Source organism: Petromyzon marinus, assembly GCF_048934315.1.
Source record: "Petromyzon marinus isolate PM22_M1 ecotype Great Lakes invasive population chromosome 85 unlocalized genomic scaffold, UKy_Petmar_22M1.pri1.0 chr85_unloc.3, whole genome shotgun sequence".
Lineage (NCBI taxonomy): Eukaryota > Metazoa > Chordata > Hyperoartia > Petromyzontiformes > Petromyzontidae > Petromyzon > Petromyzon marinus.
In genome coordinates, this window is record NW_027422648.1 from 227935 (window position 1) to 242953 (window position 15019).

General features: G+C 55.8%; 1 protein-coding gene across 1 annotated transcript in view; it reads right to left on the minus strand.

The window, feature by feature from the left end:
• Window positions 1–15019, minus strand: part of LOC142908540 (uncharacterized) — an 83296-nt gene that overhangs the window by 23227 nt on the left and 45050 nt on the right. Inside the window, exons 3-4 of the mRNA XM_076059279.1 lie at window positions 11919–12078; window positions 3019–6196 (exon numbers count right to left, since the gene is read on the minus strand). Of these exons, the coding sequence (XP_075915394.1) occupies window positions 3019–6196; window positions 11919–12078 (3338 nt within the window). The remainder of the gene's footprint in view (window positions 1–3018; window positions 6197–11918; window positions 12079–15019) is intronic.

Consider the following 15019-nt stretch of genomic DNA (forward strand, 5'->3'; position numbering starts at 1 on the left):
GTGCCGCGCCCGTTTAGCCCCCTCGATTCGGCCGAACAAAAGCTGTTTAGGCATGCGGTGGCTGGGCATGCGGGCTACATGACCCAGCCATCGCAGCCTTGCCCGCCGGAGGAGCTCACCAATGGGACCGTGCCCAGATCTTTCAAGGATTTGTGAGCTCCTCACACAATCCAGCCTGGTTAAACCCAGGATGGATCGTAGGCAGGCCAGCCTAAATGTTTCTAACCGGTGAAGATGTTCCATTAGGGGGGTCCACGTTTCGCAAGCGTAGAGAAGGGAGGGAATGACCGTGGCCGAGAAGACCTGAAGCTTAGTGCGGTGCGACAGACCAGGTGGCTTCCACATGGCGTTATGCAACCGATGAAAAGATATTGCCGCTCGACTGATTCGGAGTGAGACCTCTGCTGTTAAACTGGAGCCGGTCATAAGCACACTGCCCAGGTATGGGAAACTCTCCACTCTCTCCACAACTGCCCCATCACCGATTGGGAGTTGTGGGGGTGGAGTGTCCGATTATACAAAATACCCAGGCAGGTGCTTAGTTTTGGTGGAGCTGATGGTAAGGTCTCCACCTCTTAGTGGCACGCTCCAGTCTCAGCAGCAGCGTCTCCAACTCCTCCTCTGACTGAGCAGCTATTACCAAATCATCGGCATACATAACGTGGTTGACCAATAGGGAGCCATCCCTTGACCGCACCCGGGCATCGATTAGCCTCCCATTATATCTGTACCATATGGAGATTCCCCCGGTACAGCTATTGAAGGCTTCACGAACTACGTGGTCAAAATCGATGTTAAATAATGCGGGAGCCAGAGGACATCCCTGTCGCACCCCAAGGTGTACATGGAATGGCTCTGACTCCCGCCACGTAGTTTTACCCGGGCCCGCTCACCATCATGAAGGTCCTTAATGATCGTGAGCAGAGGGTCAGGTACTCCAAAAGCACGAAGAACGACCCAGAGCCCAGGCCTACTGATGGTATCATAGGCTTTGACCAGGTCAATAAAGCAGAGATGTAGGTCTTGTTGGAATTCCCTACACCTCTGCTGTAGCAGACGGACAGAAAATATGGCATCTGTGCAGGACCGCCCTTTCCTGAAACCGCATTGGGGCTCCGCAAGCCTCTCCTCAGCGTGCCTGGCAAGGCGATGTTGAATAATCCTTGCCAGGACCTTTCCCGGCACACTGAGGAGTGAGATGCCCCTGTAGTTGTTACAGTCTGTGCGGTCCCCCTTCTTAAAGAGGGGGACCACCAGGGCATCCTTCCAATCCTGCGGAACCCGTCCAGTGGTCCAGACCGTTGTTATGATGTCATATAGGGCAGTCTGTGCACAAACGCCACCCTCCCTCAGCATTTCGCTTGGGAGATCATCTCTGCCCGCTGCCTTTCCTGGTCTCAGACTCCAGATCACCTTCAGTACTTCCTGAACAGATGGCACCTCAGCCAGCCACTCACAGGGGGTGACGTCTTCCAATATTCGAGGCACCGCAGCCTCAGCAGGGTCATCCTCACTTTGTGCCACGATGTTTTCCTGGCTGAGGGATTTTCCCTCCCCCAGGACCTCACAGAAATGCTCAGCAAATCTGCAAACCTGTTCCTGGGGGTCGGAGATTGGATCACCGTTTTTTTCCCCTGATGGTAATAGGTGTGGCGCTGCAGGTTACTTTTTTGATGGAGTTAAATAGAGATTTGTGATCGCGGGCCACTGAGGCAGACTCCATCTCCTCAGCAACCCGCGACCACCACTCATCCTTGCAGCGCCTCACGGCTCTCCGAACCTCCGAGCGAAGGCTGCGGTAAGCCTCCTCATTCTCTGACGTGGGATTCTGTAGCCGATGACAGTGGGCCTGTCGCTTTTTCTCAACCATCCTGAACACCTCCTCTGTCAGCCAGGGTCTCTGGGGAGGTCTGGACCGCGTACCCAAAGCAGCCATTGCAGCTGCATGAGTCACAGTCCTAAACCTCGCCCATTTACCCTCGACATCAGGAGGAGTCGGGGACGATGCCAATCCCAGCCGCAAGCGATGATGAAATTCTCTCTTGCAACTTTCATCAGATAACTGAGACCAGGCCACTTTAGGTTGGAATGGGGTCCTGGGTGTACACCCACCACCGGAGTGGAAGAATGGCAGGCGCATCTTACAGATGACTAGTCGATGGTCAGAGGGCAGATCAGCTCCACGGTAAGTCCTGGTGTCAAGGACATGGGCTCGCATCCGCTGGTCCGTCACTATGTAGTCCAGCAGATGTTCTTGCTTGGACCCGGCATGCATCCATGATGTTGTGTGGATGCGCCGATGCCGGAACAGCGTGTTGGTAATTACAAGCCCATGAGCTGCACACAAATCTAGCAGCCTCCTACCGTTGTTATTGAGCTGATCTGGCCCATGCCCTCCAATCACTCCAGACCAGGTGCCAGCATCATGACCAACTCGGGCATTGAAGTCACCCAACATGATGACTCTATCCCGAGGGGCTACTTTAGCCAGCACCTGTGACAGGAGGTCATAGAAGGCATCTGACTCATCGGCTTTGCCTGCATCCCTCCACGGATGTTCATCTTCGGTGGGGGCATAAGTAACCACGACCACCAACCCTCGCCTCCGGTTGATGGGAAGGCGAGCCCAAAGTAGCCTGGGGCTTACAGCTTCCCACACCTCACCGCCATGCTCCCACGCCCCCTTCACCCACTCACTCACTCACCACTCACCCACTCACCCACCCACTCACCCACCCATCCACTGACCCACTCACCCACCCACCCACTCACTCACCCACTCACTCACCCACTCACCACTCACTCACTCACCCACCCACCCACTCACTCACCCACCCACCCACTCACCCACCCACTTACCCACTCACTCACTCACCACTCACCCTCTCACTCACTCACCCACCCACCCACCCACTCACCCACTCACCCACCCACCCACTCACCCACCCACCCACTCACTCACCCACCCACTCACCCACTCACTCACCCACCCACTCACCCACCCACTCACCCACTCACCAGGCAGTCTGCCCAGCGGCACAGCAAGCCCTCCTCCTCATGGCCTCCCTCCCCCTCCTCCTCCTCCTCATCCTCCTCCTCCTCCTCGGCCTCCATCGCCGTCATGGCCGCCGCCGTGGCTGTCATGGCTGCCGTCATGGCCGCCGCCACGACCGCCCCCTCGTCGATGAGACGTCCGCTGTGGTCCATGGCGCTCGGCAGGAACCCATCGGTGGCTCCCTCACGCCACCACTGGCGGTGGTGGTGGTGGTGGCGGTGATGGTGGTGTTGCTGTTGTTGTTGGTGTTGTTGATGTTGTTGTTGATGTTGGTGTTGGTGGTGTTGTTGTTGTTGGTGTTGATGTTGGTGATGTTGTTGTTGTTGTTGGTGGTGTTGTTGTTGTTGGTGTTGATGTTGGTGTTGTTGTTGTTGCTGATGTTGTTGTTGGTGTTGTTGGTGGTGTTGATGATGTTGTTGTTGTAGTTGTAGTTGTTGTTGATGTTGTTGATGTTGGTGGAGGAGGAGGAGCTGCTGTTGGTGGAGCTGCTGCTGCTGCTGCTGCTGCAGGAGGAGGAGGTCCTCGTGATCTCCGTGGCCGCGATCTTTGTGGCAGAAGTCGTCGTTGTTGTGGTGTTGGTCGTTGTTGTTGTGGTGGTTGTCGTTGTTGTGGTGGTGGTTGTTGTGGTGGTGGTGGTGATTGTGGTAGGATGGGGGAGGCTCGCGGAGCCTCGAGAGTTGGAACTCCGCCGCCACCGGTGGCTCCGCCGCCGCCACCGGAGGGATCTCCGGCCAGTAGAAGTCGTCACCGTCGTTGTCGTCTTCCCGCAGCTGCGTCGTGAAGATATCTCGCACGGCCAGCGGCGGCCGCCACTCGTCGCAGCCTCCAAATCCTCCAAATCCTCCTCCTCCAAATCCTCCTCCAAATCCTCCTCCTCCAAATCCTCCTCCAAATCCTCCTCCTCCACCAGCAGCGACGATGCTCACGGTGCCGCACTCCACCGCCTCCTCCTCCACCGCCTCCACCGCCTCCACCGCCTCTTCCTCCTCCGCCTCCACCTCCTCCACCGCCTCCTCCTCCACCGCCTCCACCGCCTCCGTGTCCCCTCTGCGGTGGCGCAGCAGGTGGAGGAGGTCGTGGAAGGCCGGGCGAACCTCCATGTTGGGTGACACGGGGCTCACCGCCGCTGACGCCGCTGGTGGTGGCGGTGGGCAGCCACACGGGAGGGGCCGACGGGCCGCGGGAAAACCTCTCGTGAGTCCCCCTGCAACACCCCCAACACCTCCACCACCTGCACCACCTCCACCACCTGCACCACCCATTGGGTCTGCCCCCACCGTGTCTACCGGATCTCCTCCTCCTTCTCCTCCTCCTCCTACCAATCCTCCTCCTCCTTGTCCTCCTCCTCCTCCTCCTCCACCACCTGCTGCTGTGAGACCTCCTCCACCTCCACCACCTCCTCCACCTCCTCCACCTCCTCCACCTGCTGCTGTGAGACCTCCTCCACCACCACCACCTCCTCCTCCACCTCCACCACCTCCTCCACCTCCTCCACCTCCTCCACCTCCTCCGCCGCTCCTCCTCACGTCCAGGTGGCCCAAGGCACCGCCTCCCGCCGGCGACTCGCCCGGCGGGCGAACTCCGGCGTGGCGGCCGGGGCCGAACGTCGCCGGCAACGTTGCCGCCGGCGATGTCCCCGTCCCCGTCCCGGTCCCCGTCCCCGTCACCGTCCCGGTCCCCGTCCCGGTCCCCGTCCCGGTCCCCGTCCCGGTCCCCGTCCCCGTCCCGGTCCCGGTCCCTGTCACCGTCCCGGTCCCGGTCCCCGTCCCGGTCCCGGTCCCCGTCACCGTCCCGGTCCCGGTCCCGGTCCCTGTCACCGTCCCGGTCCCCGCCGTGCCGTTCACGAAGGCGACGAGGGAGGTGGGCGACGTCCGGATGGCCGCGTTCAGGTCCAGCCCGTCGAGGGAGAGCGGCGACAGCGACAGAGCCCTCTTGTGGCCCCGGCCGCCGCCGCTGCCGCCGCTGCCGCTGCTGCCGGCGAGACCGACGTGGCAACATCCGGCAAGGCCTGGGCCGAAGCCTGGGCCTGAGCCTAAGCCTGGGCCTGAGCCCGGGCCTAAGCCTTGGCCTGGGCCTGAGCCTGGGCCTAAGCCTGGGCCTAAGCCTTGGCCTAAGCCTAAGCCTGGGCCTAAGCCTGGGCCTAAGCCTAAGCCCGGGCCTGGGCCGAAGCCTAAACCTGAGCCTAATCCTGAGCCTAATCCTGGGCCTAAGCCCGGGCCTGAGCCCGGGCCGAAGCCTAAGCCCGGGCCTGAGCCCGGGCCGAACCCTTGGCCTACAAGGCCACCGCCGCAGTAGCCTCCGGCCAGGCCGAAGCCCGGGCCTAGCCCCGGGCAGAACTTGAGGCCTGGGCGGCCGCGGTGCGGTGCCACCACCACCGGTGGTGGTGGTGGCACCGCCGGTGGTGGTGGTGGCACCGCCGGTGGTGATGGCACGGTCGCGACGGCGGTCGACGCGGATGAGTGGCGCTCCTGACGTGGTTGTGGTTGTGGTGGTTGTGGTTGTCGTGGTTGATGTTGTTGATGTTGTGGTTGTTGTGGTTGTCGTGGTTGTGGTGGTTGTGGTTGTCGTTGTGGTGGTTGACGTTGTTGTTGTTGTCGTTGTTGTGGTTGTTGTTGTTGATGTTGTGGTTGTTGTTGTTGTTGTGGTTGTTGTGGTTGTTGTTGTGGTTGTTGTTGTTGTCGTTGTGTTGCACCGCCGCCTTCGCCGCCACCACCAGCACCTCGAGCGTCCTCCAGCGGCAAGGCCTGGCCACCACCGCCACCACCACCACAACCGCCACCACCACAACCGCCACCACCACAACCACCACCACCACCACCACCACAACCACCACCACCACAACCACCACCACCGCCATAATTAGCAGCAGGAAGCAAGGCGTTGTTGGACGGGTGGATGGGTGGCACTGGCAGACGTGGCTGGTGGTTGTTGTTCTGGCTGCTGTTGTTGTTGCTGTGGTGGCTGTTGTTGTTGTTGCTGTGGTGGCTGTTGTTGTTGTTGCTGTGGTGGTGGTTGTTGAGGGGGAGGGTCACCGGCGAGACCGCCCAATCGGAGGAGGGCGGCCCGCTGGCCGCTGATTGGCTGTCGCTGAGGCAGAGGCTGATGGTGGTGGACGCGAACGACTCTCGGGAGAAGAGAGACCTGGGTAGAAGGGAGGAGGGAGGAGGTTCAACTCGGTGAGTCTCTGTGAGTCTTTGTGTGAGTCTCTGTGAGTCTCTGTGTGTCTGTGAGTCTCTGTGGGTGTCTGTGAGTCTCTGTGTGTCTCTGTGTGAGTCTCTGTGAGTCTCTGTGGGTGTCTGTGAGTCTCTGTGAGTCTCTGTGAGTGTCTGTGAGTCTCTGTGGGTGTCTGTGAGTCTCTGTGGGTGTCTGTGAGTCTCTGTGGGTGTCTGTGAGTCTCTGTGAGTCTCTGTGAGTCTGTGAGTCTCTGTGAGTCTCTGTGAGTCTCTGTGGGTGTCTGTGAGTCTCTGTGGGTGTCTGTGAGTCTCTGTGGGTCTCTGTGTGTCTCTGTGTGTCTCTGTGTGTCTGTGAGTCTCTGTGGGTCTCTGTGAGTCTCTGTGGGGTCTCTGTGAGTCTTTGTGAGTCTCTGTGAGTCTCTGTGGGTGTCTGTGAGTCTCTGTGGGTGTCTGTGAGTCTCTGTGGGTGTCTGTGAGTCTCTGTGAGTCTCTGTGGGTGTCTGTGAGTCTCTGTGGGTGTCTGTGAGTCTCTGTGAGTCTCTGTGAGTCTGTGAGTCTCTGTGAGTGTCTGTGAGTCTCTGTGGGTGTCTGTGAGTCTCTGTGGGTCTCTGTGTGTCTCTGTGTGTCTCTGTGTGTCTGTGAGTCTCTGTGAGTCTCTGTGGGTCTCTGTGAGTCTCTGTGGGTCTCTGTGGGTCTCTGTGAGTGTCTCTGTGAGTCTCTTTGGGGTCTCTGTGGGTGTCTGTGAGTCTCTGTCTCTCTGTGAGTCTCTGTGAGTCTCTGTGTGTCTCTGTGGGTCTCTGTGAGTCTCTGTGTGTCTCTGTGAGTCTCTGTGGGTCTCCGTGAGTCTCTGTGAGTGTCTGTGTGTCTCTGAGTCTCAGTGAGTCTCTGTGAGTCTCTGTGTGTCTGTGAGTCTCTGTGGGTCTCTGTGAGTCTCTATGAGTCTTTGTGTGTCTCTGTGAGTCTCTGTGAGTCTTTGTGAGTCTCTGTGTGTCTCTGTGAGTCTCTGTGAGTCTCTGTGAGTCTCTGTGGGTGTCTGTGAGTCTCTGTGTGTCTCTGTGGGTGTCTGTGAGTCTCTGTGAGTCTCTGTGTCTCTGTGAGTCTCTGTGAGTCTCTGTGAGTCTCTGTGTGTCTGTGAGTCTCTGTGGATGTCTGTGAGTCTCTGTGTGTCTGTGAGTCTCTGTGGGTCTCTGTGAGTCTCTGTGGGTCTCTGTGGGTGTCTGTGAGTCTCTGTGAGTCTCTGTGAGTCTCTGTGTGTCTCTGTGTGTCTCTGTGAGTCTCTGTGAGTCTCTGTGAGTGTCTGTGAGTCTCTGTGTGTCTCTGTGAGTCTCTGTGAGTCTCTGTGGGTATCTGTGGGTCTCTGTGAGTCTCTGTGAGTCTCTGTGTGTCTCTGTGAGTGTCTGTGAGTCTCTGTGGGTGTCTGTGGGTCTCTGTGAGTCTCTGTGAGTCTCTGTGAGTGTCTGTGAGTCTCTGTGGGTCTCTGTGAGTCTCTGTGGGTCTCTGTGAGTCTCTGTGAGTCTCTGTGAGTCTCTGTGGGTGTCTGTGAGTCTCTGTGGGTGTCTGTGAGTCTCTGTGAGTCTCTGTGAGAGTCTCTGTGAGTCTCTGTCAGTCTCTGTGAGTCTCTGTGGGTCTCTGTGGGTGTCTGTGAGTCTCTGTGAGTCTCTGTGAGTCTCTGTGGGTCTCTGTGAGTCTCTGTGAGTCTCTGTGGGTGTTTGTGAGTCTCTGTGGGTGTCTGTGAGTCTCTGTGAGTCTCTGTGGGTCTCTGTGAGTCTCTGTGAGTCTCTGTGAGTCTCTGTGGGTGTCTGTGAGTCTCTGTGAGTCTCTGTGGGTCTCTGTGAGTCTCTGTGGGTCTCTGTGAGTCTCTGTGGGTGTCTGTGAGTCTCTGTGTGTCTCTGTGAGTCTCTGTGGGTGTCTGTGAGTATCTGTGAGTCTCTGTGAGTCTCTGTGGGTGTCTGTGAGTCTCTGTGAGTCTCTGTGAGTCTCTGTAGGTCTCTGTGTGCCTTTGTGAGTCTCTGTGAGTCTCTGTGTGTCTGTGAGTCTCTGTGAGTCTCTGTGAGTCTCTGTGGGTGTCTGTGAGTCTCTGTGTGTCTCTGTGCGTCTCTGTGAGTCTCTGTGAGTCTCTGTGAGTCTCTGTGAGTCTCTGTGGGTGTCTGTGAGTCTCTGTGAGTCTCTGTGAGTCTCTGTGAGTCTCTGTAGGTCTCTGTGTGCCTTTGTGAGTCTCTGTGAGTCTCTGTGTCTCTGTGGGTCTCTGTGGGTCTCTGTGTGTCTCTGTGGGTGTCTGTGAGTCTCTGTGAGTCTCTGTGTGTCTCTGTGAGTCTTTGTGTGTCTGTGAGTCTCTATGGGTGTCTGTGAGTCTCTGTCTGTCTCTGTGAGTCTCTGTGTGTCTCTGTGAGTCTCTGTGAGTCTCTGTGAGTCTCTGTGTGTCTCTGTGGGTGTCTGTGAGTCTGTGTGAGTCTTGGTGAGTCTCTGTGGGTGTCTGTGGGTGTCTGTGGGTGTCTGTGTGTCTCTGTGAGTCTCTGTGAGTCTCTGTGTGTCTCTGTGAGTCTCTGTGTGTCTCTGTGAGTCTCTGTGGGTGTCTGTGAGTCTCTGTGTGTCTCTGTGAGTCTCTGTGGGTCTCTGTGAGGCTCTGTGAGTCTCTGTGAGGCTCTGTGAGTCTCTGTGAGTGTCTCTGTGGGTCTCTGTGAGTCTCTGTGGGTGTCGGTGAGTCTCTGTGAGTCTCTGTGAGTCTCTGTGTGTCTCTGTGAGGCTCTGTGAGTCTCTGTTAGGCTCTGTGAGTCTCTGTGAGTCTCTGTGGGTGTCTGTGAGTCTCTGTGAGTCTCTGTGGGTCTCTGTGAGTCTCTGTGGGTCTCTGTGAGTCTCTGTGAGTCTCTGTGGGTGTCTGTGAGTCTCTGTGAGTCTCTGTGGGTCTCTGTGAGTCTCTGTGGGTCTCTGTGAGTCTCTGTGAGTCTCTGTGGGTGTCTGTGAGTCTCTGTGGGTCTCTGTGAGTTTCTGTGAGTCTCTGTGGGTGTCTGTGGGTCTCTGTGAGTCTCTGTGGGTGTCTGTGAGTCTCTGTGAGTCTCTGTGGGTGTCTGTGTGTCTCTGTGAGTCTCTGTGAGTCTCTGTGGGACTCTGTGAGTCTCTGTGAGTCTCTGTGGGTGTCTGTGAGTCTCTGTGGGTGTCTTTGAGTCTCTGTGAGTCTCTGTGAGAGTCTCTGTGAGTCTCTGTCAGTCTCTGTGAGTCTCTGTGAGTCTCTGTGGGTGTCTGTGAGTCTCTGAGTCTCTGTGAGTCTCTGTGGGTCTCTGTGAGTCTCTGTGAGTCTCTGTGGGTGTTTGTGAGTCTCTGTGGGTGTCTGTGAGTCTCTGTGAGTCTCTGTGAGTCTCTGTGGGTCTCTGTGAGTCTCTGTGAGTCTCTGTGAGTATCTGTGGGTGTCTGTGAGGCTCTGTGAGTCTCTGTGGGTCTCTGTGAGTCTCTGTGGGTCTCTGTGAGTCTCTGTGGGTGTCTGTGAGTCTCTGTGTGTCTCTGTGAGTCTCTGTGGGTGTCTGTGAGTCTCTGTGAGTCTCTGTGAGTCTCTGTGAGTCTCTGTGGGTGTCTGTGAGTCTCTGTGAGTCTCTGTAGGTCTCTGTGTGTCTTTGTGAGTCTCTGTGAGTCTCTGTGTGTCTGTGAGTCTCTGTGAGTCTCTGTGAGTCTCTGTGGGTGTCTGTGAGTATCTGTGTGTCTCTGTGCGTCTCTGTGGGTGTCTGTGAGTCTCTGTGAGTCTCTGTGAGTCTCTGTGAGGCTCTGTAAGTCTCTGTGAGTCTCTGTGTCTCTGTGGGTCTCTGTCGGTCTCTGTGTGTCTCTGTGGGTGTCTGTGAGTCTCTGTGAGTCTCTGTGTGTCTCTGTGAGTCTCTGTGTGTCTCTGTGTGTCTGTGAGTCTCTATGGGTGTCTGTGAGTCTCTGTCTGTCTCTGTGAGTCTCTGTGTGTCTCTGTGAGTCTCTGTGAGTCTCTGTGGGTGTCTGTGAGTCTCTGTGAGTCTCTGTGAGTCTCTGTGTGTCTCTGTGAGTCTCTGTGAGTCTCTGTGGGTGTCCGTGAGTCTCTGTGAGTCTCTGTGTGTCTCTGTGGGTCTCTGTGAGTCTCTGTGTGTCTCTGTGAGTCTCTGTGGGTGTCTGTGAGTCTTTGTGTGTCTCTGTGAGTCTCTGTGAGTCTCTGTGGGTGTCTGTGAGTCTCTGTGAGTCTCTGTGGGTGTCTGTGAGTCTCTGTGAGTCTCTGTGGGTGTCTGTGATTCTCTGTGAGTTTCTGTGTGTCTCTGTGAGTGTCTGTGTATCTCTGTGTGTCTCTGTGAGTCTCTGTGAATCTTTGTGAGTCTCTGTGGGTGTCTGTGAGTCTCTGTGTGTGTCTCTGTGTGAGTCTCTGTGTGTGTCTCTGTGTGAGTCTCTGTGTGAGTCTCTGTGTGTGTCTCTGTGTGTCTCTCTGTGTGAGTCTCTCTGTGTGTCTCTGTGTGTGTCTCTGTGTGAGTCTCTGTCTGAGTCTCTGAGTGAGTCTCTGTGTGAGTCTCTGTGTGAGTCTCTGTGTGTCTCTGTGTGAGTCTTTGTGTGTATGTCTGTGTGAGTCTCTGTGTGAGTCTCTGTGTGTGTCTCTGTGTGTGTCTCTGTGTGTGTCTCTCTGTGTGTGTCTCTGTGTGTGTCTCTGTGTGAGTCTCTGTCTGAGTCTCTGAGTGAGTCTCTGTGTGTCTCTCTGTGTGTCTCTGTGTGAGTCTCTGTGTGAGTCTCTGTGTCTCTGTGTGAGTCTCTGTGTGAGTCTCTGTGTGTGTCTCTGTGTGTGTCTCTGTGTGTGTCTCTGTGTGTGTCTCTGTGTGAGTCTCTGTCTGAGTCTCTGAGTGAGTCTCTGTGTGAGTCTCTGTGTGAGTCTCTGTGTCTCTGTGTGAGTCTCTGTGTGTGTCTCTGTGTGAGTCTCTGTGTGTGTCTCTGTGTGTGTCTCTGTGTGAGTCTCTGTGTGAGTCTCTGTGTGTGTCTCTGTGTGTGTCTCTGTGTGTGTCTCTCTGTGTGTGTCTCTGTGTGTGTCTCTGTGTGAGTCTCTGTCTGAGTCTCTGAGTGAGTCTCTGTGTGAGTCTCTGTGTGTGTCTCTGTGTGAGTCTCTGTGTGAGTCTCTGTGTCTCTGTGTGAGTCTCTGTGTGAGTCTCTGTGTGAGTCTCTGTGTGTGTCTCTGTGTGTGTCTCTGTGTGTGTCTCTGTGTGAGTCTCTTTCTGAGTCTCTGAGTGAGTCTCTGTGTGAGTCTCTGTGTGTGTCTCTGTGTGAGTCTCTGTCTGAGTCTCTGAGTGAGTCTCTGTGTGAGTCTCTGTGTGAGTCTCTGTGTGAGTCTCTGTGTGAGTCTCTGTGTGAGTCTCTGTGTGTGTCTCTGTGTGTCTCTGAGTGAGTCTCTGTGTGAGTCTCTGTGTGTGTCTCTGTGTGAGTCTCTGTGTGTGTCTCTGTGTGTGTCTCTGTGTGTGTCTCTGTGTGTGTCTCTGAGTGAGTCTCTGTGTGAGTCTCTGTGTGAGTCTCTGTGTGAGTCTGTGTGAGTCTCTGTGTGTGTCTCTGTGTGTCTCTGAGTGAGTCTCTGTGTGTGTCTCTGTGTGAGTCTCTGTGTGTGTCTCTGTGTGTGTCTCTGTGTGAGTCTCTGTGTGAGTCTCTGTGTGAGTCTCTGTGTGAGTCTCTGTGTGTGTCTCTGTGTTGTCTATCTAGACCGGATGTTGTCTATCTACCTGGCGTCCGTGTGCCTGGCGATTGACGCGGCAGGAAGCAGCAGCTGCCCCACCGGTGCATTGTGGGAGACTTCCTGCCGGACGCGTGGGGCGAGCGCCAGCCTCTGATTGGTCGGTCGGCTCGAGATCGCGGTGCATTGTGGGCCGAAGGTGAAGGGAGCTGACGGTGGGGGGGGAGGGGGGGGGAGAGGTGGAGGTCACTCACCAAGTCACTCACCAAGTCACTCACCAAGTCACTCACCAGGTCACTCACCAGGTGACTCACCAAGTCACTCACCAAGTCACTCACCAAGTCACTCACCAAGTCACTCACCAGGTCACTCACCAGGTCACTCACCAAGTCACCCACCAAGTCACTCACCAAGTCACTCACCAGGTCACTCACCAAGTCACTCACCAGGTCACTCACCAAGTCACTCACCAAGTCACTCACCAAGTCACTCACCAAGTCACTCACCAGGTCACTCACCAAGTCACTCACCAAGTCACTCACCAAGTCACTCACCAAGTCACTCACCAAGTCACTCACCAGGTCACTCACCAGGTCACTCAGCAGGTCACTCACCAAGTCACTCACCAAGTCACTCACCAAGTCACTCACCAGGTCACTCACCAGGTCACTCACCAAGTCACTCACCAAGTCACTCACCAAGTCACTCACCAAGTCACTCACCAAGTCACTCACCAGGTCACTCACCAAGTCACTCACCAAGTCACTCACCAGGTCACTCACCAAGTCACTCACCAAGTCACTCACCAGGTCACTCACCAAGTCACTCACCAGGTCACTCACCAAGTCACTCACCAAGTCACTCACCAAGTCACTCACCAGGTCACTCACCAAGTCACTCAACAAGTCACTCACCAGGCCACTCACCAAGTCACTCACCAGGTCACTCACCAAGTCACTCACCAAGTCACTCACCAGGTGACTCACCAGGTCACTCACCAAGTCACTCACCAAGTCACTCACCAAGTCACTCACCAGGTCACTCACCAAGTCACTCACCAAGTCACTCACCAAGTCACTCACCAGGTCACTCACCAAGTCACTCACCAAGTCACTCACCAAGTCACTCACCAGGTCACTCACCAAGTCACTCACCAGGTCACTCACCAAGTCACTCACCAAGTCACTCACCAGGTCACTCACCAAGTCACTCACCAAGTCACTCACCAAGTCACTCACCAGGTCACTCACCAAGTAACTCACCAAGTCACTCACCAAGTCACTCACCAGGTCACTCACCAAGTCACTCACCAGGTCACTCACCAGGTCACTCACCAAGTCACTCACCAAGTCACTCACCAGGTCACTCACCAAGTCACTCACCAGGTCACTCACCAAGTCACTCACCAGGTCACTCACCAAGTCACTCACCAAGTCACTCACCAGGTCACTCACCAAGTCACTCACCAAGTCACTCACCAGGTCACTCACCAAGTCACTCACCAAGTCACTCACCAAGTCACTCACCAGGTCACTCACCAGGTCACTCACCAAGTCACTCACCAGGTCACTCACCAAGTCACTCACCAGGTCACTCACCAAGTCACTCACCAAGTCACTCACCAGGTCACTCACCAAGTCACTCACCAGGTCACTCACCAGGTCACTCACCAAGTCACTCACCAGGTCACTCACCAGGTCACTCACCAGGTCACTCAACAAGTCACTCACCAGGTCACTCACCAAGTCACTCACCAAGTCACTCACCAAGTCACTCACCAGGTCACTCACCAAGTCACTCACCAGGTCACTCACCAAGTCACTCACCAGGTCACTCACCAAGTCACTCACCAGGTCACTCACCAAGTCACTCACCAGGTCACTCACCAGGTCACTCACCAAGTCACTCACCAGGTCACTCACCAAGTCACTCACCAAGTCACTCACCAAGTCACTCACCAGGTCACTCACCAAGTCACTCACCAAGTCACTCACCAGGTCACTCACCAGGTCACTCACCAAGTCACTCACCAGGTCCACTCACCAAGTCACTCACCAGGTTCACTCACCAGTCACTCACCAGGTCACTCACCAAGGTCACTCACCAAGGTCGGACTCACCCAGGACTCGTCCACCAGGTCACTCCAAGTCACTCAGCCAAGTCCCTCACTCCCAGGTCCCCCCCTCCCCCCCAAGGTCGCCCGCACTCACCAGGTCACTCACCAGGTCACTCACCAAGTCACTCACCAAGTCACTCACCAGGTGACTCACCAAGTCACTCACCAGGTCACTCACCAAGTCACTCACCAAGTCACTCACCAAGTCACTCACCAGGTCACTCACCAAGTCACTCACCAAGTCACTCACCAGGTTACTCACCAAGTCACTCACCAAGTCACTCACCAAGTCACTCACCAAGTCACTCACCAAGTCACTCACGAAGTCACTCACCAGGTCACTCACCAAGTCACTCACCAAGTCACTCACCAGGTCACTCACCAAGTCACTCACCAGGTCACTCACCAAGTCACTCACCAAGTCACTCACCAGGTCACTCACCAAGTCACTCACCAAGTCACTCACCAAGTCACTCACCAGGTCACTCACCAAGTCACTCACCAAGTCACTCACCAGGTCACTCACCAAGTCACTCACCAGGTCACTCACCAGGTCACTCACCAAGTCACTCACCAGGTCACTCACCAAGGTCACTCACCAAGTCACTCACCAAGTCACTCACCAAGTCACTCACCAGGTGACTCACAAAGTCACTCACCAGGTCACTCACCAAGTCACTCACCAGGTGACTCACCAAGTCACTCACCAAGTCACTCACCAAGTCACTCACCAAGTCACTCACCAGGTCACTCACCAAGTCACTCACCAAGTCACTCACCAAGTCACTCACCAAGTCACTCACCAGGTCACTCACCAAGTCACTCACCAAGTCACTCACCAGGTGACTCACCAGGTCACTCACCAAGTCACTCACCAAGTCACTCACCAAGTCACTCACCAGGTCACTCACCAAGTCACTCACCAAGTCACTCACCAAGTCACTCACCAGGTCACTCACCAAGTCACTCACCAAGTCACTCACCACAGTCACTCACCAGGTCACTCACCAAGTCACTCACCAAGTCACTCACCA